This window comes from Pseudophryne corroboree, chromosome 1 (assembly GCF_028390025.1).
Source record: "Pseudophryne corroboree isolate aPseCor3 chromosome 1, aPseCor3.hap2, whole genome shotgun sequence".
In the NCBI taxonomy this organism is placed as follows: Eukaryota; Metazoa; Chordata; class Amphibia; order Anura; family Myobatrachidae; genus Pseudophryne; species Pseudophryne corroboree.
In genome coordinates, this window is record NC_086444.1 from 1179382819 (window position 1) to 1179408109 (window position 25291).

General features: G+C 50.7%; 1 protein-coding gene across 2 annotated transcripts in view; it reads left to right on the plus strand.

Annotated features, from left to right (window-relative positions):
- Nucleotides 1-25291, plus strand: part of EXOC6B (exocyst complex component 6B) — a 395920-nt gene that overhangs the window by 357442 nt on the left and 13187 nt on the right. For both annotated transcript variants that reach the window (XM_063925254.1, XM_063925260.1), the window contains one exon: nucleotides 14749-14861. In XM_063925254.1, the coding sequence (XP_063781324.1) occupies nucleotides 14749-14861 (113 nt within the window). The remainder of the gene's footprint in view (nucleotides 1-14748; nucleotides 14862-25291) is intronic.

A 25291-nucleotide genomic window follows, 5' to 3' on the forward strand; every position in this document is an offset into this window, starting at 1 on the left:
CCCGTTAATTGACAGCGGTGACTCAAAAAAACAAAAACGCAGGGTCCCACAGGACGCGCTCTGACCAATCAGCAGCGCTGTCCTGTGCTGTCCTTCACTTTAACTTTCCAATGGCAGAGAAAGGGGAGGAGACCATGGAGAGCGTGATCTCCCGCCTTCCCCTCTCTGCTCTGTACGGGACCCGGCCGGAACATCCAGCCCGCTGTGTGGCTGGGGGCCGTCATCTCCGGCCGGGCATGAAGCTCTGCCACATCGGTCAGCGGAGGAAGCCGTTCGAGGGATCAAGACCGGGGAAGATGCAGCGGCAGGTGGCTGGGGGCACTGGCGCACGTAGGGGAAATGTTGTGTGCTCAGAGTACCTACCCCCCGCAAGTCCGATCCATGCTGCTGCTGCACCGATAGTTTATCTCTTCAGATGCAGCCGCAGTGAGGCACTCGGGGCTTTAGAATCGGGGTTCGCGGCAGGGGGGTAGCCATGGAGTTTTAGGAAAGCTGCTGCAGAGCAAACTGTAGCGTTTTACAGCGCAGCAGCTGACTGACTGCACTCCTCTCCTCAGCTCCGGACACAGGGTGAGAGTGCGGCACCAGTGAGTGAAGTGGGTGGTGGCTGGTCTTGCTGTAGGGGTGACTGGGGGTCTGTGGTGGTGGCTGCAACTTGTAAGTGCTCTACCTGGCGCAATGTGTATAACGTGCTGTATAACGTGCTGTACCCGGCGCAGTGTGTATAACGTGCTGTACCCGGCGCAGTGTGTATAACGTGCTGTACCCGGCGCAGTGTGTATAACGTGCTGTACCCGGCGCAGTGTGTATAACGTGCTGTACCCGGCGCAGTGTGTATAACGTGCTGTACCCGGCGCAGTGTGTATAACGTGCTGTACCCGGCGCAGTGTGTATAACGTGCTGTACCCGGCGCAGTGTGTATAACGTGCTGTATAACGTGCTGTACCCGGCGCAGTGTGTATAACGTGCTGTACCCGGCGCAGTGTGTATAACGTGCTGTACCCGGCGCAGTGTGTATAACGTGCTGTACCCGGCGCAGTGTGTATAACGTGCTGTACCCGGCGCAGTGTGTATAACGTGCTGTACCCGGCGCAGTGTGTATAACGTGCTGTACCCGGCGCAGTGTGTATAACGTGTTCTACCCGGCGCAATGTGTATAACGTGTTCTACCCGGCGCAATGTGTATGACGTGCTCTGCCTGGTGCAAAGTGTATGACGTGCTGTACCTGGTGCAAAGTGTATGACGTGCTGTACCTGGAGCAAAGTGTATGACGTGCTCTACCTGGTGCAAAGTGTATGACGTGCTGTACCTGGTGCAAAGTGTATGACGTGCTGTACCTGGAGCAAAGTGTATGACGTGCTGTACCTGGAGCAAAGTGTATGACGTGCTGTACCTGGAGCAAAGTGTATGACGTGCTGTACCTGGAGCAAAGTGTATGACGTGCTCTACCTGGCGCAGTGTGCATAGGAGGTTCTACCTGGTGCAATGTGTATAAGCGGCACTACTGTGTGGTGTAATGTGAATTGACACTATTATGTGGTCACGCCCCTTCCCTATGAATCCACGCCCTAAAATTTTGCAGCGCGCCTACGGCGCGCACTACCTATGTTTTAAGTTCTGAGTGGTGGAACACCAATTAACTTTCTGCCTAAGGGCACCAAAATGTCTAGTTACAGCTCTGATGCAGGGTGTCCTGCATGCTACACAGCCCAGCAGCACTGTCACCCCCATCCCCCCATCTTGCAACACTTTTGTAGTGTCCAAACAAGATTAAAATTAATAAGAACCTTCATTCCGATGGGACCCAGAAAAAGACCGGTAGGACCCCAATTTTTAAAAGTGAAGGGTCCCTGTGACCCACTTTTTTTTTTTGGCTCAGCGCGATCACTGAAGGTCATCCCGACTATGATCGAAGCCAGAAAGGGGGTAACCTCTAAACATTACCATCGTATCTGGGAGAAATATGTCTCTTGGTGTGAGAGCAGACAATATTCTACGGTGGAATTTCATCTGGGACGTTTCCTGCTTTTTCTGCAGTCGAGAGTTGATGTGGACCTACGCCTAGGCTCCATTAAAGTTCAGATTTCGACCTTGTCTATTTTCTTTCAGAAACAATTGGCTTCTCTCCCTGAGGTCCAGACGCTTGAAAGGTGTTCTTCACATCCAACCTCCCTTTGTGCCTCCTACGCAACCTTGGGATCTCAATTTGGTGCTGCAGTTCCTCAATTCAGACTGGTTTGAACCGTTACAGGAAGTGGACCTAAAGTACCTTACAGGGAAGACTGTCACGCTGTTGGCATCGGCTTCACAAAGACGTGTGTCGGAACTGGGGCGTTGTCTTACAAGAGCCCCTACTTGATTTACCATGAGGACAGAGCTGAACTCAGGACTCATCAGCAATTTCTTTCTAAGGTGGTGTCGGGGTTTCACATCAACCAACCTATTGTGTTTCCGGCTGTTACGGAAGCCTCTGCTACTTCAAAGTCTTTGGATGTCGTAAGGGCTTTGAAGGTCTATTTGAAGAAAACAGCTCGTCACAGAAAATCGGACTCGCTGTTCGTTCTTTAATCCCAATAAAATTGGGTGCCCTGCTTTGAAGCCGTCTATTTCACGCAGGATCAGGCTCACTATCCAGCATGCTTATTCCACAGCAGGTTTGCCGATTTCGAATTCTGTTGAAGCCCACTACTAGGTCGGTAAATTCCTCTTGGGCGGCTGCCCAGGTTGTCTCGGCTTTACAGCTCTGCCGAGTGGCTACTTGGTCGGGTTCGATCATGTTTGCTAAGTTTACAAGTTCGATACTTTGGCCTCTGAAGACCTTCAGTTTGGTCAATCAGTTCTGCAGGAACCTCAGCACTCTCCCACCCGATTTTGGAGCTTTGGTACTTCCCCATGGTACTAAATGGATTCCCAGTATCACCTAGGACGTAAGAGAAAATAGGATTTTAATTACCTACCGGTAAATCCTTTTCTAGTAGTCCGTAGGGGATACTGGGCGCCCGCCCGGTGCTTCGTTTTCCTGCTCTGTTACTTGGTTCAGTGATATTGTTTGGTTCAGCTGTTGCTGTCCCTGTTTGCAGGTTTGGTTAGCATGGCTTTCCTCTTGTTGTGTGTGCTGGTTCGAATTCTCACCAGTTTCCTTTTCTATATCCTTCTCTCAAAGTATGTCCGTCTCCTCGGACACACTTTCCTGTACTGGGTCTGGTGGGAGGGGCATAGAGGGAGGAGCCAGCGCACACTGTCAGGCTTCTGTAGTGCCCATGGCTTCTAGTGGACCCGTCTATACCCCAGCGTACTAAATGGATTCTCAGTATCCCCTACAGACTACAAGAAAAGGATTTACCGCTAGGTAATTTAAATCCTATTTTTTCAATGAGAAATAAGTATCTAATTTGGCTGCATTATTATTATTAGTTTATTACTAATCTTTGTTTTGCTGTCCACGCCGGGTTTCCTGCCAGTGACTGTATAAGAGGGCACCGTGCCGTACTGTAGAATAGAGGACAGTGGCTTGCAGAAAGGCAGATTACGTCCAGTCACCATGTGCATTTGCTCAGGATGACATGGAGATAACGACGCCTGCTTACTTTCATCTTTAGATTAATATTCCTTCCCTTTTATGGAAATGATTTCCCGAGTGGCTATACAGTCCCAAGACAATATGTCAGATGGCTTTGTGAATAACTAGTTACTAGACTTGTCGGGGTTATGCTGAAGTATGCACTAGAGGTTCACATAAAGGTGAGGGCAGAAGGTTGGGGTATGAATCGGTGCCGAATCCTCCCTCTGAAGCATGTACTGCAAGGTATTTACATCCTCCGCCCTGCGACTATTTACAGGTGCTCTCTCCGCTCTGATGTGTCTCACGGTATCCCTAAAGAGGCCGCCTCACTACTGAGGAATGATAGGAGCAGGCGTTTCTGCCTGTCGGCTGTCACACTGCATCACGAGCGTTGTAAGGCCCTGCAATCGCTGCTACTGACGTGTAATGTGAGCTGATCCTGGGTCTCTTCTGCATGGCTGCTAAATATCAGGTGCCTATAAAAATGACAGTGCTACAGGACTCATCCGAAAAGACCACCCGCAGCCATTCCACAGACCACTTTTGTCATTGAGGTATCCCTAAGTGAAGCATCCTGGTAAAAGTCTTTTTAGTCTTTAGCCCTGATCTGTAAAGATAACTGGAATTTTGGGAAATTCTGGAAACCGTGCTTTTTGCGGATAACGATCGTAGATTTCCCCTCTGGAGACGTCTCACACTGCTCTGTATTCAGAACTATTAAATTTCGTGGCATGACTTGAGCCGGGATGACTGTGCTCTGTTCATTCCGTGCGGCGCGGTCGTGGTGGGACAGCAGTGACCAAACGCAGCCGATGAAACAAATACTTTGTGGTGCAATTTTTTAATATTTTTTTTTTTATTACTTTCTTATCCCCTGCACTTTTACAGCATAGCGTCCCATCCTGCTGCCGTGTTTGGTATTTTACCAGTGCGCTACAGTGTTCCGCGGCGTGACCTAGCTCTGTCACTGTGGGGGTAAGCAAGCTTCCCCTTTATCTCGTCCAGGTGACGCCGTACGCCATTCTAGTAGCCATTCATTCGGCGATGGAGGTAAAATTAAAACTGTCCGGCTGGGTTTGGCACTTTGACATTTGCTAGTGTGAGTGACAGGAACCTGCCTCCGCCCAGCCAGCGCTGCTATGTTAATCCCACACTCAGAAAGGATTTTGGTAAATACATTTTTCTCTGAGTGTGTGTCCTGTCACGTTTGATGTATGGGCCTGAATCGCGGAGACAGCAGGCTCGGAAGAATTAATGGTATTTGCATATTTTGTTTTGGAATCTTCCCCAGAAGGTACAGACTGAAATGTTCCTACTCATGTGACACTTTTGTGCCGATGCGGTTCAGTTTCACTTTTTTTTTTTTTTTTTTAAAGGGGGGGAATTGAGAGTTTAGAGGTGAAAAGTTGAAGTGGAATATTCAGAAGAGGCTTCCCTGCATGTGTTATTATACTGTTGGATCACTGTGAGGTGGAGGCTGCAGGATGTCATAAAATGGTCATAAAGGTTTATTGACTGCCCTGCAGTCCCTTATTGCTTGTGTCTCTTTAATCCGGAGACTTTGACACCAATTAAATAATGCAGTATATTTTTATTTTATTGAAGTCGAGGAGTTTATAGTTTTAGCTGCTGCCATTCATGAATGTGGTGATGTTGCATATTGTGTATTACCGACGTGCCGGTGCCTTTACAGAAGGGAACGATTAGTACGTGTTCCTCCTTAGCGAGCCGACGGGAGATCAGTACGTGACAACGCTTGGAGAGAGGAACACGGGTGTCTGTATGTGTGACGCCACCTCCTCCTGTGTACACAGGTGTTCACCAGTGTCCTCCTGTAATTGTGTTCCCTTACCTAATACCGGACAGGGGGACGGAACGCGTCACTTAAATTGTCTCGGTGACCCCTTTTCATACACATCTATCACCTATATTGGGGGCAGATTGGATGCTGGATGGGGGTCTCACTGACCCCTTCTCATACGCATCTATCACCTATATTGGGGGCGGATTGGATGCTGGATGGGGGTCTCACTGACCCCTTCTCATACGCATCTATCACCTATATTGGGGGCAGATTGGATGCTGGATGGGGGTCTCACTGACCCCTTCTCATACGCATCTATCACCTATATTGGGGGCGGATTGGATGCTGGGTAAGGAGGTCACTGACCCCTTCTCATACACATCTATCACCTATATTGGGGGCAGATTGGACGCTGGATGGAGGTCTCACTGATCCCTTTTCATACACATCTATTGCCTATGTTGGGAGTATATATATATATATATATATATATATATTTATTACTGTGTACAAGTTTTAAGCATGTGTGGAAAAAATGCTGCAAAGTAAGAATGCTTTCAAGTGTTAATAGTTTTTATCAATTACCAAAATACAAAGTGAATGAACAGAAGAGAAATCTAAATCGGTATCTTGTGTGACCACCCTTTACCTTCAAAACAACATCAATTCTTCTAGGTACACTTGCACACAGATTATTAAGGAACTCTGCAGGGAGGTTGTTCCAAACATATTGGAGAACTGACCACAGATCTTCTGTGGATGTAGGCTTACTCAAATCCTTCTGTCTCTCCATGTAATACCAGACAGACTCGATGATGTTGAGATCAGGACTCTGTGGGGGCAATATCATCACTTCCAGGACTCCTTGTTTTTCTTTACGCTGAAGATAGTTGTTAATGACATTGGCTGTATGTTTGGGGTCGTTTTCCTGCTGTAGAATAAATTTGGAGCCAATCAAACGCCTCCCTGATGGTATTGCTTGATGGATAAGTACCTGCCTGTATTTTCCGTCACCGCAGTAATGTCCGCAAAGGTCTCTATCCAACGCTTTCTACAGTGTGGAAGACCTAGGATGAAGGTCAGAATGTTGACACAGTGGAAGTTACATGGACACACACTTATGTCGTCATACATCCATCCTCAATACGCCATGCAGCGTGGTATGCCTGGTGAGCCGCCAGGTCCCGTGCAACCCTGCTAAAGTTGGGTGTCTCTCTTTTTTTGCCGAATTTGCGTCTTCATCACAACGTGGTGCTGCTAGGGTGCAACAGGAAACTGCTGATTAATTTGTGTGACTGAGTCTGTGTACAAAGCGCAATGGAACTTGGCCCAGAAAAACACTGTAGCTGTTGCACTGTAGCACTCTGTATGTGGAGTCAGAGACCCGGTAGCACACAGATTTACAAGTGTCGTATATTAAATGAATTAACACAGTCTCCTGGTAGTGTACATCATAGTCACATTGGGCATGCTGACATTCTTAGCCGCAATGCAATGTCGACAGAATGGCTGCCGACATTTTGACGTCTGCATAACATACCACACCCGAATGATATACCTTGCTACATCAGCACCAACAGTTTATTCTATTACACAGATTTCTGATTCACTCACATTTTTACATTATGGACTTAAGATGACTCTTGGCATCTTCTAGCACACACTCTGCTGAACAGTTTTATTATTCCTTCAGCTTGTATCCTACAATTCCAGGGTTGTTGTGACTCGGACTGCCTGTAAATGCATTAACGTGAGTCCACATGGGCGCTAGTGGAAATACAGCGTCCGTCACATGCTTTGTAAGGGAAATCTGTAATGATCGTGAGCTGTTAATCCATCTGCTCCGGTGCTGCCGCGACACCCGATTAATATACCCTGCGCACATGCAGCTTTCTAGCCAATCCTGTAACACGCCGCTCCTGTAATGAGCTGCGGTGTGGGCCAGTTATGGCGTCTGCTCTTTTGTATCTGAATTTGATTATATGTTCATTTCTCTTACGTCCTGGTGGATACTGGGGTCTTGTACTTTAGTACCATGGGGTATAGATAGGGTCCACTGGAGCCTGGCACTTAAAAACTTTTAGTGTGTTTGCTGGCTCCTCCCCTCTATGTCCCTCCTACCAGACTCAGTTTAGAAAAATGTGCCCAAGGAACCGGGTGCACTTTGGAGCTGAGGATATTTTTCTTTTAATTTTAATTTAGTTTATTGCTTACAGGTAGCTCTGCTTGGCAGACAGACTACCTGCTTCGTGGCACTTAGAGGGGGGACCAAACCAACCTCCTGAGGGTTAGTGGTACGTAATCCAAGCTGACAGGACACTGAGCTCCTGAGGTGCTGATCACACATCGTCAGTATGTGTGCCCACGCCAGCAGCTGGCCGCCACCCTCTAACAGACGCCGAAGACCAGGTGCGGTGAGTTACACCGGGGTCCCAGATAGCGGGTACTCTGTGCAGTTTGCTGGTGGTCACGGGCCCGGAGCTGCGGTGCCCTCCGCGGATGCAACTGGCTCAGGGCTATTGCCCCACAGTGCTCACTGTCAGCTAAGGCTTTGTGTGTACTGTAAAGGACGTTTACATGGTGTATTACACTTGTGGCTAGTATAATATTATTAGGGACCGTGCGCCATTGCAAGGGGCGTGGCTTCCCGGAGCTGGACCAGCGACGGGAAGGCGCCATTTTCCTGCTGCTGTGGATCATCAAGGCTGCATGCACGCTGCTCCTCCAGGACCCACGCTGTTACAGACTCTGGGGTGTCGGGCAAAGGGCTGCACTGTTATTTGCTGTATTATGTCTGAGGACTTGTGTCACACCTGAGGGCTGAGTCTGACCTGGGGAAGCCTCAGGCGTATGGGCTGACGTGTACTTTAACCTGGCAGGTAAAATAGATTTCTTGGACATGCAGGGAACCTTAGCATCGATGCCCGAAGGCGTGACCAAGACTATTTGAATAAAATCAAAACTTATTTATTAAGCACACAGTTCACATAAACTTCGGCAGTTCTGCTCAACGACAAGGATGTTTAGATTACAGGTACAGTTCCTAAGGCGCAGTGGTAGGAGGTTACTGTGTCAATGCTGAGAACACAATATGGACTATTCCTTGCAAGACCCGGAGATGGTGCATCCGTCTTTGCCAACAGCTAACCACTGTAAAGGTGAACGTACAGGTACAAACCAGCAGATGGCACACTGGAAGCTGGTGATGGCAGTATTGCACAGAGGTAGAGGTGAGCTCTGAAGAACTGCCGGGATTGCCAGATAGAACCGGCCAGGTGGTAAGGTGCTGTGGAACTCACCAATGTAGACAGAGTTTGATGGTAAGGGCACCGATGGTGATCTGTGGCTCGATGTTGGAACACCGATGGTGGATGGAAGCGATGCTGGAACACCGCTGAGAGCTGGAAGTGATACTGGAACACCGCTGAGAGCTGGAAGCGGGTGAGGAATCACTGCAGATCACAGAGAGCGATGTAAATATACCCATGAGAGCTAGAAGTGATACTGGAACACCGCAGAGAGCTGGAAGTTGGTGAGAATCACTGCAGATCACAGAGAGCAATGTAGGAACACTGCTGGAGTCAGGCAGCACCGCGTGGTGGAAACTGGTGCAGGTCTCTTTAAGTGGAGCAAGGTCACAGGAGCTGGAATACCTGAAGACAACAAGCTGGAACATCCACAGACAGGAGAGACATCTAACACTGGGATAGACAACCAAAGCACTGACGATTATGCAGTCTGGATTCAGGATATTTATACCAGCTGGGAAGCCGGTATTGCCTGAGCAATCAAGGAGAGTCCAGAGTGCAGCGGATAGGCTATGTAGGATCATGTGATGAGGCCAAACATGGCTGCGCCCATGTTTGGTTCTGGAGGGAAAGTCTGTTTGTATCAGCATGTGGAAACCTGTAGTAATAGCGGCGGAGGACAGGAGACGCCATCTACTGGAACAGTAGGAACTTGCTGACTAGTCGCCATGACAGCGCTGCCGGGATCACTGAGGGGAGACTGTGGGGATGCCGTGCAGCGCGCTGCCCGAAGACTGCGCAGGTGGAAGCCAGACTTGGAGCACAGGGACAGTCTCAGGAGGTACTTAGAAGGTAAATAAGTGTGTCTAATTACCCGGATCATGACAATTTGGTTATATGTGCTGCTTGTAATTCTACCCCGTCTTCAGCGGGGTCTCTCATGTGTGAGCAATGTTCCTAGTCTCCTCAAGGGTCCAGCTCACAGGCACCTGACGGGTTGGACAGCTTTAAGAGCATGATTCACAATGTCAATTCTGAACTAGCTGCTGCTAAAAGGGAGAGACAGGTGTTAAAACACTCGATTGTGTAGCTTAGGCAGCAGATTCCAGGATGGCTTCGCAGCCCCCTCTAGTGGCTGTACACAAACGCTCACTGCCACAGGTTTTACAATCCGATTTTGGTTCTGATCAGTTAGATGTGGATGATGATGATATGGACGAGGACAGCTCTCTGTCCCCTGAGATGGAGGCCCTCATTTTTTGCCATAAGAGAGGTCCTTCACATACTGGACCCGGAGGCGGAACCAGATGAGGAGTTATACTTTAATGTAAGACCCAAGAGTTCAGCTACTTTTCTGGTGTCTAAGGAGTTAAACTCCTTGGCCAGGGAGGCTTGGTTAAACCCTGTTAAAAAAAAATGTAAAATTCCTCAGAGGTTTTTATCTACCTTTCCCCTTCCAGCTGAGGACAGGAAGGTATGGGAAAAACCCCTGTCGGTCGATACCGCTGTATCCAGACTGTAAAAAAAAATTGGTACTACCTGTCCCTGGGGCTGTATCCCTGACGGAACCTGCTGTCCATAAAATTGAGACAACGCTGAAGGCCATTTATGCAGCACAGCGCCCCACAATAGTTTGCGGGTGGATCTCCAGGGCTGTGGTAAAGTCAGGTCTGATATTGTTGATGGTTTGACTCTCTCCCCCCGAGATTAGGTCATTACTCTGCTGCAGCATATACCGGATGCTGGCAATTGTATGAGCGAGGCTATAAAGGAGTTGTGTAAGATTAATGGCCGCACTACTGCTATGGCGTTCTCAGCGCGCAGAGATCTGTGGTTACGTCAATGGGCAGCGGACGCTTAATCCAAAAAGGGCATAGAAAATCTTCCCTTTACAGGTGATGCCTTATTTGGAGACAAACTGAATAAGTGTATCTCCCAGGCAACAGCGGGTAAGTCTACCTATCTGCCATCGGCTGGGCCACCTGCTAGACGTTCTTACACCAGACCCTCCTTACAGTCCTTTCATGTGGCAAGGTGCAGGGGCTGCGGGGTCTCCACCACTCCCAGAGGATCTCGTCATAAGTCCCGTAAACCTGCACCTGCTGTCTCCCTGGACCAGACCACCGGATCCCCTGCCGCTAAACCTTCCGCGTGACGGTTGGCCCCAGCGGCAAGGTTATTTTCAGGTAGGTGCTAGCCTTCAACAATACGCCCTGGTGTTGGCAGAGTCCTGCCGGGATCCTTGAGTGAGGGATCGCATTTCCCATGGATATCGGCTGGAATTCCAAACACTACCTCCATACAGGTTTTTAAGTCTGGCTTACCAGCTTTACCCGCAGCAAAAGTTACCTTGCAAGAGGCTATTCAAAAACTCTTGCAGACGGGGGTGGTAGTTCTGGTGCCTCCTCCATTACGCCACAGGAGTTTTTACTCCAGTCTTTCTGTCGTTCCCAAGCCAGACGGTTCGGTGCGCCCCATCTTGAATCTGAAGTCTCTCAACCCGTATCTGCGGGTGTTCAAATTCAAGATGGAGTCCCTGAGGGCAGTGGTGTCTGATTTGGAGGAGGGGGAGTTCCTGGTGTCTCTGGATGTCAAGGATGCTTACCTTCACATTCCCGTGTGGCCTCCTCATTAGGCTAATTTCAGGTTCGCCATATTGGACGACCATTTCCAGTTTTAGGCCTTACCCTTCAGATTATCCACAGCTCCGAGGGTCTTCACCAAGGTCATGGTGAAGATGATGCTGCAACTGCGCATGAAGGGAGTCAACATATTCCCCTACTTGGACGATCTCCTAATCAAGGATGTGTCCAGGGAACGTCTGCTATACTGCATCGATCTGACAACTCGCCTTCTCATGGATCGTGGGTGGATCCTGAATTTCCAGAAATCTCACCTCGAACCGACCCAGCATCTTCAGTTCCTGGGAATGATACTGGACACGGTATCTCAAAAGGTGTTTCTCCCGATGGACAAGGCCTCGGCTATCCAGGTTTTGATTCGCTCGGTACTCAGTCCTCGCAGGGTGTCTTTCCATCTTTGCATCAGATTACTGGGCAAGATGCTGGCTGCTTACAAGGCAATTCAATACGGCAGGTTTCATGCCCGGCCATTTCAACTGGATCTGCTGGACAAGTGTTTGGGATCTCACCTGCATATGCATCAGGAAGTGACCCTCTCTCCGAAAGCCCGGATTTCTCTATTATGGTGGCTTTAACTTCGTCACCTGGTAGAGGGCAGATGTTTCAATATCCACCTGTGGATTCTTCTGACAACGGTCGCCAGCCACCGGGGTTGGGGAGCGGTGACCCAAGAGTTGTGGTCAGTTCTGGAATCTATTTTACTGATAAACATCCTGGAACTCAGGGCAATTTACAATGCTCTTCTACAAGCCTCCCATCTCCTGAAGGGTCAGGCGATCCAGGTTCAATCGGACAACGCCACTGCGGTGGCGTAGATAAACCGACAAGGGGGAACAAGAAGCAGAGCGGCGATGCGAGAGGTGTCAAAAATCCTTCTCTGGGCGGAGGCCAACGCAAGGGCCATCTCAGCCATATTCATTCCAGGAGTGGACAACTGGGAAGCAGTCTTCCTCAGCAGGCACGACCTCCATCCAGGGGAATGGGGCCTGCATCCCCAGGTGTTTCAACAGTTAATCCACTGGTGGGGCTGTCCGCAGATAGATCTGATGGCTTCTCATCTCAACAAGAAGCTATGCCGTTACTGTTCCAGAACGAGGGATCCACAGGCTGTTACTCGGACCTCCTGGCCATGGCTTTGGAGGATCCTTGGACTCTGCCACTCCAAGACGATCTTCTTCAGCAATGTCCGTTCGTCTATCCAGACTTATAGCCCCTACGTTTGATGGCTTGGAAGTTGAGAGGGAGATTCTAGCAAGAACAGGTCTTCCCTCCCGGATTATTTCCACCATGGTCCAGGCCAGGAAGGTGGTAATGTCAAAACATCATCATCGTATCTGGAAAAAGTATGTTTCCTGGTGTGAAAGTAGAAAGGTTCTTCTTGTGGAATTTAAAATTGCTTGTTTTCTACTTTTCCTACAAGCGGGAGTGGATATGGGCCCACGCTTAGGCTCCATCAAAGTCCAGATTTCAGCGCTCTCTATTTTCTTCCAGAAACGGCTTGCCATGTTGCCTGAAGTACAGACGTTCCTGAAAGGTGTTCTTCATATGCAACCGCCCTTTGTACCTCCCACGGTTTCGTGGGACCTAAATGTGGTTCTGTCCTTTCTCCAGTCGGATTGGTTTGAACCCTTACATAGGGTGGAGTTGAAATTTCTCACCTGGAAGACGGTGATGTTATTGGCATTGGCGGCATTCAGGCGAGTCTTTGAATTAGGGGCCTTATACTGCAAGAGTCCTTATTTGATTTTTCATGAAGACAGGGCGGAACTTAGTTTTTGCCGAAGGTGGTGTCAGCTTTTCATGTGAATCAGCCTATTGTGGTTCCGGTGTTTTCTGACGCTTCAGTTGGTCCTGAGCCCTTAGACGTGGTCAGGGCTCTGAAGATTTATGTCAAACGGGCGGCCCGTCATCGGATATCTTACTCGCTGTTTGTCCTTTATGATGCCTCCAAAATTGGTCGGCCGGCTTCTAAGCAATCTATTGCTCATTGGCTCAGGTTGACCATTCAACAGGCCTATACTTCGGCGGCTCTGCCTTTGCCGACATCTATTCAGGCCCTCTCAATGAGATCGGTGGGCTCTTCCTGGGCGGCTGCCCGGGGGGGGTTCGGCACTACAGTTGTGCCGAGCTGCTACTTGGTTTGGTTCGAACACCTTCGTAAAATTCTATAGGTTCGATACCTTGGCCAAGGATGACCTTCAGTTTGGTCAGGCGGTTTTGCAGGGGTCTCAGCGCACTCCCACCTGTTTGGGAGCTTTGGGACTTCCCCATGGTACTAAAGTACAAGACCCCAGTATCCACTAGGACGTAAAAGAAAATAGGAATTGAATACCTACCGGTAATTCCTTTTCTCCTAGTTCGTAGTGGATACTGGGCACACACCTCAGTGCTTCATCCTGCTTACCTGTGTAAGTATTTAGTTGGACTGATGTTGTGGTCCCGTTATATTGTTGGGATAGCTGTGCTATCCGGGTTAGGTTGGTGTTGCTATCCTCTGTTCTGGTTAGCACCTTCCTTTCGTTTCTGGTTGCGTGTTGGCTTGTTGCCTCACCGCTGTTGTATTGTTTCTTCTCTCAGATTATGTCCGTCTCCTCGGGCACAGTTTTCCTAGACTGAGTCTGGTAGGAGGGGCATAGAGGGTAGGAGCCAGCACACACACACACATACACACACTAAAAGTTTTAAAGTGCCAGGCTCCAGTGGACCCGATCTATACCCCATGGTACTGAAGTACAAGACCCCAGTATCCACTACGGACTAGGAGAAAAGGAATTACCGGTAGGTATTAAATTCCTATTTTTCACCACATTAGTCATCATTGATGCATCAAGTAGAGTATTTAAATCGATGTTTCTCAAACCTGGTCCTCATGGGACCCTAACAGTGCATGTTATCCAGATCATCTAGCTGGAGCACAGGTAGATCTACAGGTGTTACTAGTTATCCTTGAGGATACCTTGAAAACACGCCCTGTGCGGCTTCCATGAAGACAGTTTGATAAACACTAAATTATTGGATAATGATTTTAAATGTAATGTGTAGATATTTCACTCATCTATGTCCTGAGGCGTGACGTAGCGTGTTGTTTCTCCTCATCTGTCACACATCAGACTAGACTTCGCTTTGGTCTGCATACTGGCATTGTGTACATTGCTATAGTCTGTCACTCATCGGGCACATGTAATGTGTACAGCCTGGCACCTGCTTACCAAGCCTGGTGTGTGCCAACCTATCACCTGGTAATGCCTCATCTGGCATATATGTCATGAGACACGCCACACCCTTTCATTTGTCATACACAATATGTTGGGTAGAGAAGAATATCTGTTCTTTAGTAAAGTGCCAAAACAAGCATCGCAGTTTCTGATCTTGACGGCTGGCTGCAGTACACTTGTTCTCTGGTCAGTAAGATCACCAGCAGTACCTGTTGCCCTGGGACGTCACCATACAGAAGGTACAGTTTGATAATGACTATTTCTTTGTATCCACAGCTTCTGGATCTCTTCATTAAGTGGGACTGGTCGACTTACCTGGCTGACTATGGGCAACCTACCTGCAAGTATCTGCGTGTCAACCCCACCACGGCTCTCACCTTACTGGAAAAGTAAGTTGTCCCAAATGGTTCTTTTAATGGAGAAACATCTCCTCATATACAGAGAGAGCACAGTTGTCTGGGAGCGGTCCTGGACCTCTCACGAACTTTTAACTTGTTCATCATCATTAAAGCTTTAGCACCACCACTCAGTAAAAACTCTTCCTTTATAGAGGACGTGGTGAGTGTGGCCTCAGCTCTGTCCCGTGCAGCAGTGCTGCTCCATCTGTAAATGATAACACAATGCACCATTAGGTTGTGTGTGCACTAATATGCATTGAGGATATGTATTAGGTTTTATTTGTTAAAATTGAGCCCGTGATCTAATAAATGACAAAGTGTAGTGACACATGCTGGGATATGTAGTTCAACAATCACTGGAGAGCCACGAAGTCACTTATATCTGGTATAAGGTAAAAAAAAAATGCACAATCTACATACAAGGACCACAAGCTAGGACAGTGACATAACTGTACAGGTAGTAAGCCATTCTGTCTTCTCTAGTACATACGCTTTATCATACATCATATTTACCTGACTTACGCACAGGGAGGAACCTTCCCTCAAGCAACATCGTCTTGGCCTGTACCTGTGTAATAAGCAGCACAATGGAGGGGAGACAGTGTCTAGCTGGATGTGTGTAACTATACCACCTGTCTGTGGTAACTGCAAGACAGAGCCAGCAAGTCACTTCAGTAAGACACATCAATTATGTCATTTCTGGCAACTATTTTTGCTGCTTGGTACACTGGGCTCCACAAGGATTGGACAATGGGGTGTAGAGTAGGATCTTGATCCGAGGCACCAACAGGCTCAAAGCTTTGACTGTTCCCAGAATGCACAGCGCCGCCTCCTCTATAACCCCGCCTCCCTGCACAGGAGCTTAGTTTTGTAAGTTCTTGCTGCAGTAAGCAGGCACTTAACAGGGGGGCTGCTCCAGGCAGCCCTAAAAAGAGCATTTTTGTGAGAAAAAAAGCAAAAGGTCAGGTGTACCACACGCAGGCCCGCACTTCCAAACCTGGTAAGCCGAAGCCCAAAAGAGCCTGGGCTGCCCGTCAGCCAGCTTGCAAGACCGATAAGCCTGCCGCATGACCGGGCGGGCCTCCCCCTGGGGGATCCCAGGGTGGGGGGCCGGCTTCTTGGGTATACCCAGGAATGGTTGAAGACCACTTCAGATGCCTGGGTACGGGAAGTCGTCACTCGAGGTTACGCCATAGCCTTCAAAAACCGACACCCCCTCATCAATTTTGCCAGACAGATGTCCCGTTGGACCAGACAAAGGCAAACACTCTGCTTTCGGTGGTACAGACCCTCCTGGATACAGGAGTCGTAGTACAGGTGCCTCTTGTTCAGAGGGGCAGGGGGTACTATTCTCTCTATTTCTGGTCCCGAAACCGAATGGGTCCCCCCGGCCCATTCTCAACCTCAAGGCATTGAACAGGTTTGTGAAGGAAAACCTTCGCTCTATAGTTCTGGCCTTGGAACCTGGGGACTACATGGTCTCCCTGGACATACAAGATGCTTACCTGCATATTCCTATAGCAGCGTCACATCAGCAATACCTGAGGTTTGCTATTGGCAACCTCCATTACCAGTTTTGGGCGTTACCTATTGGTTTAACAACGGCTCCGCGAGTCTTCACCAAAGTAATGGCGGTGATGACGGTGGTACTCCGCCGTCAAGGGGTCAGGATACTGCCGTACCTGGACGACTTGTTAATCCTGGCAAATTCCCCAGTACTTCTCCTACGTCATCTGGATATGACAGTCCGGTTTCTACAAGCCCACGGGTGGCTCATCAACTGGAAGAAATCCTCCCTGGTCCCTGCTCAGAGCATGGTGCACCTGGGAGCGCTATTGGACACTCACAACCAGCAGTTGTTCTTGTCTCAGGAGAAAGTCCTGAAGCTTCAGGACAGGATTCGTTGCTTCCTTTCTCGTCCGCAAGTCTCGATACATTCGGCAATGCAGATGCTGGGCCTCATGGTCTCAGCATTCGACATGGTGGAGTATGCTCAATTCCATTCTCGCTCCCTCCAGAGGCTGATTCTAGCCAAGTGGGACGGCCTGCCTCACCGAATCAGGTCTCAAATTATCTCATTGACTCCGGAGGTCCATCTGTCGCTGCTTTGGTGGCTCCGGGACCAACAATTGTGCAGGGGCCGTCCCTTCTGGATATCCAACTGGGTCCTGTTGACGACAGATGCCAGTCTAAGAGGTTGGGGCCCGGTGCTGGAGCTACACTCCCTTCAGGGTCGGTGGACCAAGGAGGAATCTCTCCTCTCGATCGACATTATGGAATTGCGAGCGGTCTTCAATGCATTGAACCTGGCCCAGCATTTAATTCAGAACCGTCCTGTTCAAGTACAGTCGGACAACGCCACCACAGTGGCTTACATAAATCATCAAGGCAGCACTCGAAGCCGTTTGGCAATGAAGGAATTTCACGGATTCTACGTTGGGCGGAACGCCATCTACCGGCCATATCGGCAATATTCATTCCGGGAGTCCTGAATTGGGAAGCGGACTTTCTCAGTCGTCAGGACGTGCATGCCGGCGAGTGGGGCCTCCATCCAGAAGTGTTTCAACTCCTCGTGGAAAGGTGGGGCCTTCCAGACGTAGATCTGATGGCGTCTCGACACAATCACAAGGTTCTGGTCTTCGGGAGCAAGGACAAGGGATCCTCAAGCAGCATTCGTGGATGCGCTGGCGGTGCCGTGGAGGTTTTCGGCTGCCGTACGTGTTCCCTCCGGTGTCACTCCTGCCCAGGGTAATTCGGAAGTTCAAGCAAGAAAAAGGAAATCTGCTTCTCATAGCTCCGGTGTGGCCCAGACGGCACTGGTTCTCAGACCTGCAAGGCCTATTGTCAGAGCATCCACTTCTACTTCCACAACGCCCAGACCTCCTCGTTCAGGGCCCCTGTGTCTACCAGGACCTAGCCCGGCTTTCTTTGACGGCGTGGCTCTTGAAGCTTCCGTCTTGAGGGCTAAGGGTTTTTCTGAAGAGGTCATTAAAACTATGTTGCGGGCCCGGAACCCGGCTTCTGCTCGGATTTACCATGGGTCTGGCATTCCTACTTTCTTTGGTGCGCATCTAATAATTATGACGCTTCCAAGTTTAGTACAGCCAAACTTTTGGCTTTTCTGCAGCAGGGCCTAGATTTAGGCCTGCGTCTGGCCTCCCTCAAGGTTCATATTTCTGCCTTGTAGTGGTTTCAGAGAAAAATTGCGACTTTACCTGATGTTCATACTTTCACTCAGGGTGTGTTGCGTATCCAACCTCCCTATGTCCCGCCTGTGGCTCCTTGGGACTTGTCGGTGGTTTTGGAGGCATTGCAGGAGCCTCCGTTTGAACCCCTGGGTTCAGCTGACCTTAAGTGGCTTTCCCTTAAAGTGGTGTTCTTGCTGGCTATTGCCTCTGCTAGAAGAGTGTCGGATCTGGGTGCCTTGTCTTGTAGTTCCCCATATCTGATTTTTCACCGTGAACGGGCGGTTCTTAGGACTCGTCCCGGATATTTGCCTACGGTGGTTTCTTCGTTCCACCTTAATCAGGAGATTGTGGTATCGGCCTTTGTCTCTCCTGATTTGTCTCCCAAAGAGCGGTCTTTGGATGTGGTACGGGCTCTCCGTATCTATGTGAAGAGAACTGCTTCTATTCGAAAATCTGATTCTCTCCTTGTTTTGTTTGGATTTCACAAACGTGGCTGGCCTGCTCACAAGCAGACCCTGGCCAGATGGATTAGAATGGTGATTGCACATGCTTATGTGAGGACTGGTCTGTCAGCTCCTGCTCACATCACGGCCCATTCTACTCGGTCTGTTGGACCTTCTTGGGCGGCCCAACGTGGTGCGACCCTTGATCAATTGTGCAAGGCGGCTACGTGGTCCTCAGGGAACACGTTCATAAGGTTCTATGCCTTCGATAGTGCCGCTTCCCAGGATGCTTCCTATGGACGTCGGGTTCTTGTGCCCGCTGTGCCTCCCATAAGGAACTGCTTTAGGACATCCCTATTGTCCAATCCTCGTGGAGCCCAGTGTACCCCGCAGCAGAAAACAAGATTTATGGTAAGAACTTACCTTTGTTAAATCTCTTTCTGCGAGGTACACTGGGCTCCACAAGGCGCCCACCCTGACGCACTTAGCTTCTTTGGGTTGGTATGGCATTAGCCGCTGACACTTCTCCTGTCGTGAGAGTGTGATGTATGTGGCTACTAACCGTTGTCGTCTCTTTTCCTGCTACTGTATTGGGCTGGTTAACTAAAAACTGAGCTCCTGTGCAGGGAGGCGGGGTTATAGAGGAGGCGGCGCTGTGCATTCTGGGAACAGTCAAAGCTTTGAGCCTGTTAGTGCCTCGGATCAAGATCCTACTCCTACACCCCATTGTCCAATCCTTGTGGAGCCCAGTGTACCTCGCAGAAAGAGATTTAACAAAGGTAAATTCTTACCATAAATCTCGTTTTTATTCGCTGTTGTAGCTATAGGAGTGCATTCTTACGGGACTGCTAATCCTATTACAGCCATGGGATTACCCACCGTTCCTTCTCCATAATTTATATATACCCCTCTCAGCTACCCTTCCTCCTCTGTAACTTCTTCCCTCTCTCAGCTATACTTCCTCAGTAACTTATATACCTCTCTCCCCTCCCCTTCACTTATAGCTTCCCTTCCTCCTTTGTAACTTCACCACTCTCTCATCCACCCTCCCTCTATAACTTCTATATCACTCTCTCACGTCACCTTCCGCCATAACTTATATATCCCCCTCTTAGCTTCCCTTCCTCCTCTGTAACTGTATCCCCCTCTCACTTTCCCTTCCTCCTCTGTAACTGGTATCCCTCTCTCTCACCTTCCCTTTCTCTTCAGTAACTGTATCCCCCCATCTTACTTTCCCTTCCTCCTCTGTAACTATACCCCCCCCCCCTTTACTTCCTCCTCTGTAACTATATCCCCCATCTGTTACTTCCACTTCCTCCTCTATAACTGTATCCCCATATCTAACCTACCGGTCCTCCTCTGTAACTGTGGCCCAGAGTTATCAAGCCTTGGAGACTGATAAATTGTACCAACCAATCAGCCCCTAACTGCCATGTTAAAAGCTGTGTTTGAAAAATGACAGGGGCGGATTGATTGGTACTTTATCACCATGCAATTTATCACTCTCCAAGGCTTGATAAATCTGGGCCTGTATCCCTCTCTCATCTTCTCTTCCTCCTCTGTAACTTTATACCCCTCTCTCATCTTCCCTTTCTTCTCTATAACTGTATCCCCCTCTCACCTTGCCCACCTCCCCTGTAACTGTATCCCCCTCTCACCTTCCTCTCCTCTGTAACTGTATCCCTCTCTCACATTCCCCTCATCCTCTGTATCTTTATCCCCCTCCTCCTCTGTAACTGTATCCCCCTCTCACCTTCTCCTCCTCCTCTGTAACTGTATCACCCCCCTCTCACCTTACCCTTCTCCTCTGTAACTGTATCACCCCCCTCTCACCTTCCCCTCCTCCTCTGTAACTGTATCCCCCTCTCACCTTCCCCTCCTCCTCTGTAACTGTATCACCCCTCTCACCTTCCCCCTCCTCCTCTGTAACTGTATTACCCCTCTCACCTTCCCCTCCTCCTCTGTAACTGTACCCCCCCCCTCACCTTCCCCTCCTCCTCTGTAATTGTATCACCCCCCTCTCACCTTCCCCTCCTCCTCTGTAACTGTATCCCCCTCAAACCTTCCCCTCCTCCTCTGTAACTGTATCACCCCCCTCTCACCTTCCCCTCCTCCTCTGTAACTGTATCACCCCCCTCTCACCTTCCCCTCCTCCTCTGTAACTGTATCCCCCTCTCACCTTCCCCTCCTCCTCTGTAACTGTATCACCCCCCTCTCACCTTCCCCTCCTCCTCTGTAACTGTATCACCCCCCTCTCACCTTCCCCTCCTCCTCTGTAACTGTATCACCCCCCTCTCACCTTCCCCTCCTCCTCTGTAACTGTATCACCCCTCTCACCTTCCCCTCCTCCTCTGTAACTGTACCCCCCCTCTCACCTTCCCCTCCTCCTCTGTAACTGTATCACCCCCCTCTCACCTTCCCCTCCTCCTCTGTAACTGTATCACCCCCCTCTCACCTTCCCCTCCTCCTCTGTAATTGTATCACCCCCCTCTCACCTTCCCCTCCTCCTCTGTAACTGTATCCCCCTCTCACCTTCCCCTCCTCCTCTGTAACTGTATCACCCCCCTCTCACCTTCCCCTCCTCCTCTGTAACTGTATCACCCCCCTCTCACCTTCCCCTCCTCCTCTGTAACTGTATCACCCCCCTCACCTTCCCCTCCTCCTCTGTAACTGTATCACCCCCCTCTCACCTTCCCCTCCTCCTCTGTAACTGTATCCCCCTCTCACCTTCCCCTCCTCCTCTGTAACTGTATCACCCCTCTCACCTTCCCCTCCTCCTCTGTAACTGTACCCCCCCTCTCACCTTCCCCTCCTCCTCTGTAACTGTATCACCCCCCTCTCACCTTCCCCTCCTCCTCTGTAACTGTATCACCCCCCTCTCACCTTCCCCTCCTCCTCTGTAACTGTATCACCCTCTCACCTTACCCTCCTCCTTTGTAACTGTATCACCCCTCTCACCTTCCCCCTCCTCCTCTGTAACTGTACCCCCCCACCCCTCACCTTCCCCTCCTCCTCTGTAACTGTATCCCCCTCTCACCTTCCCCTCCTCCTCTGTAACTGTACCCCCCCTCTCACCTTACCCTTCTCCTCTGTAACTGTACCCCCCCTCTCACCTTACCCTTCTCCTCTGTAACTGTATCACCCCTCTCACCTTTCCCTCCTCCTCTGTAACTGTATCACCCCCCTGTCACCTTCCCCTCCTCCTCTGTAACTGTATCACCCTCTCACCTTACCCTCCTCCTCTGTAACTGTGTCACCCCCCTCTCACCTTCCCCTCCTCCTCTGTAACTGTATCACCCCCCTCTCACCTTCCCCCTCCTCCTCTGTAACTGTATTACCCCTCTCACCTTCCCCTCCTCCTCTGTAACTGTATCCCCCTCTCACCTTCCCCTCCTCCTCTGTAACTGTATCACCCCCCTCTCACCTGCCCCTCCTCCTCTGTAACTGTATCACCCCCCTCTCACCTTCCCCCTCCTCCTCTGTAACTGTATCACCCCCCTCTCACCTTCCCCTCCTCCTCTGTAACTGTACCCCCCTCTCACCTTCCCCTCCTCCTCTGTAACTGTACCCCCCCCTCTCACCTTCCCCTCCTCCTCTGTAACTGTATCACCCCTCTCACCTTTCCCTCCTACTCTGTAACTGTATCACCCCCCTGTCACCTTCCCCTCCTCCTCTGTAACTGTATCACCCTCTCACCTTACCCTCCTCCTCTGTAACTGTGTCACCCCCCTCTCACCTTCCCCTCCTCCTCTGTAACTGTATCACCCCCCTCTCACCTTCCCCCTCCTCCTCTGTAACTGTATTACCCCTCTCTCACCTTCCCCCTCCTCCTCTGTAACTGTATTACCCCTCTCACCTTCCCCTCCTCCTCTGTAACTGTATCCCCCTCTCACCTTCCCCTCCTCCTCTGTAACTGTATCACCCCCCTCTCACCTGCCCCTCCTCCTCTGTAACTGTATCACCCCCCTCTCACCTTCCCCCTCCTCCTCTGTAACTGTATCACCCCCCTCTCACCTTCCCCTCCTCCTCTGTAACTGTACCCCCCTCTCACCTTCCCCTCCTCCTCTGTAACTGTACCCCCCCCTCTCACCTTCCCCTCCTCCTCTGTAACTGTATCACCCCCCTCTCACCTTCCCCTCCTCCTCTGTAACTGTATCACCCCTCTCACCTTCCCCTCCTCCTCTGTAACTGTATCACCCCCCTCTCACCTTCCCCTCCTCCTCTGTAACTGTATCACCCCTCTCACCTTCCCCTCCTCCTCTGTAACTGTATTACCCCCCTCTCACCTTCCCCTCCTCCTCTGTAACTGTATCACCCCCCTCTCACCTTCCCCTCCTCCTCTGTAACTGTATCACCCCTCTCACCTTCCCCTCCTCCTCTAACTGTACCCCCCCTCTCACCTTCCCCTCCTCCTCTGTAACTGTATCACCCCCCTCTCACCTTCCCCTCCTCCTCTGTAACTGTATCACCCCCCTCTCACCTTCCCCTCCTCCTCTGTAACTGTACCCCCCCTCTCACCTTTCCCTTCTCCTCTGTAACTGTACCCCCCCTCTCACCTTACCCTTCTCCTCTGTAACTGTATCACCCCTCTCACCTTCCCCTCCTCCTCTGTAACTGTATCACCCCCCTGTCACCTTCCCCTCCTCCTCTGTAACTGTATCACCCCCCTCTCACCTTCCCCTCCTCCTCTGTAACTGTATCACCCCTCTCACCTTCCCCTCCTCCTCTGTAACTGTACCCCCCCACCCCTCACCTTCCCCCTCCTCCTCTGTAACTGTACCCCCCCACCCCTCACCTTCCCCTCCTCCTCTGTAACTGTATCACCCCTCTCACCTTCCCCTCCTCCTCTGTAACTGTATCACCCCCCTCTCACCTTCCCCTCCTCCTCTGTAACTGTATCACCCCTCTCACCTTCCCCTCCTCCTCTGTAACTGTATTACCCCCCTCTCACCTTCCCCTCCTCCTCTGTAACTGTATCACCCCCCTCTCACCTGCCCCTCCTCCTCTGTAACTGTATCACCCCCCTCTCACCTTCCCCCTCCTCCTCTGTAACTGTATCACCCCCCTCTCACCTTCCCCTCCTCCTCTGTAACTGTACCCCCCTCTCACCTTCCCCTCCTCCTGTGTAACTGTACCCCCCCTCTCACCTTCCCCTCCTCCTCTGTAACTGTACCCCCCCTCTCACCTTCCCCTCCTCCTCTGTAACTGTACCCCCCCTCTCACCTTACCGTTCTCCTCTGTAACTGTATCACCCCTCTCACCTTCCCCTCCTCCTCTGTAACTGTATCACCCCCCTGTCACCTTCCCCTCCTCCTCTGTAACTGTATCACCCCCCTCTCACCTTCCCCTCCTCCTCTGTAACTGTATCACCCCTCTCACCTTCCCCTCCTCCTCTGTAACTGTATCACCCCCCTGTCACCTTCCCCTCCTCCTCTGTAACTGTATCACCCCCCTCTCACCTTCCCCTCCTCCTCTGTAGCTGTATCACCCCTCTCACCTTCCCTTCCTCCTCTGTAACTGTACCCCCCTCTCACCTTCCCCTCCTCCTCTGTAACTGTATCACTCCCCTCTCACCTTCCCCTCCTCCTCTGTAACTGTATCACCACTCTCACCTTCCCCTCCTCCTCTGTAACTGTATCACCCCCCTCTCACCTTCCCCTCCTCCTCTGTAACTGTATCCCCCTCTCACCTTCCCCTCCTCCTCTGTAACTGTATCACCCCCCTCTCACCTTCCCCCTCCTCCTCTGTAACTGTATTACCCCTCTCACCTTCTCCTCCTCCTCTGTAACTGTACCCCCCCTCTCACCTTCCCCTCCTCCTCTGTAACTGTACCCCCCCTCTCACCTTCCCCTCCTCCTCTGTAACTGTATCACCCCCCTGTCACCTTCCCCTCCTCCTCTGTAACTGTCTCCCCCTCTCACCTTCCCCTCCTCCTCTGTAACTGTATCACCCCTCTCACCTTCCCCTCCTCCTCTGTAACTGTATCCCCCTCTCACCTTCCCCTCCTCCTCTGTAACTGTACCCCCCCTCTCACCTTCCCCTCCTCCTCTGTAACTGTACCCCCCCTCTCACCTTACCCTCCTCCTCTGTAACTGTATCACCCCCCTCTCACCTTCCCCTCCTCCTCTGTAACTGTATCCCCCTCTCACCTTCCCCTCCTCCTCTGTAACTGTATCACCCCCCTCTCACCTTCCCCCCCTCCTCTGTAACTGTATCCCCCTCTCACCTTCCCCTCCTCCTCTGTAACTGTATCACCCCCCTCTCACCTTCCCCCTCCTCCTCTGTAACTGTATTACCCCTCTCACCTTCTCCTCCTCCTCTGTAACTGTACCCCCCCTCTCACCTTCTCCTCCTCCTCTGTAACTGTACCCCCCCTCTCACCTTCCCCTCCTCCTCTGTAACTGTACCCCCCCTCTCACCTTACCCTCCTCCTCTGTAACTGTATCACCCCCCTCTCACCTTCCCCTCCTCCTCTGTAACTGTATCACCCCCCTGTCACCTTCCCCTCCTCCTCTGTAACTGTCTCCCCCTCTCACCTTCCCCTCCTCCTCTGTAACTGTATCACCCCTCTCACCTTCCCCTCCTCCTCTGTAACTGTACCCCCCCCCTCACCTTCCCCTCCTCCTCTGTAACTGTATCCCCCCTATCACCTTCCCTTCCTCCTCTGTAACTGTACCCCCCCACCCCTCACCTTCCTCTCCTCCTCTGTAACTGTATCACCCCCCTGTCACCTTCCCCTCCTCCTCTGTAACTGTACCCCCCCTCACCTTCCCCTCCTTCTCTGTAACTG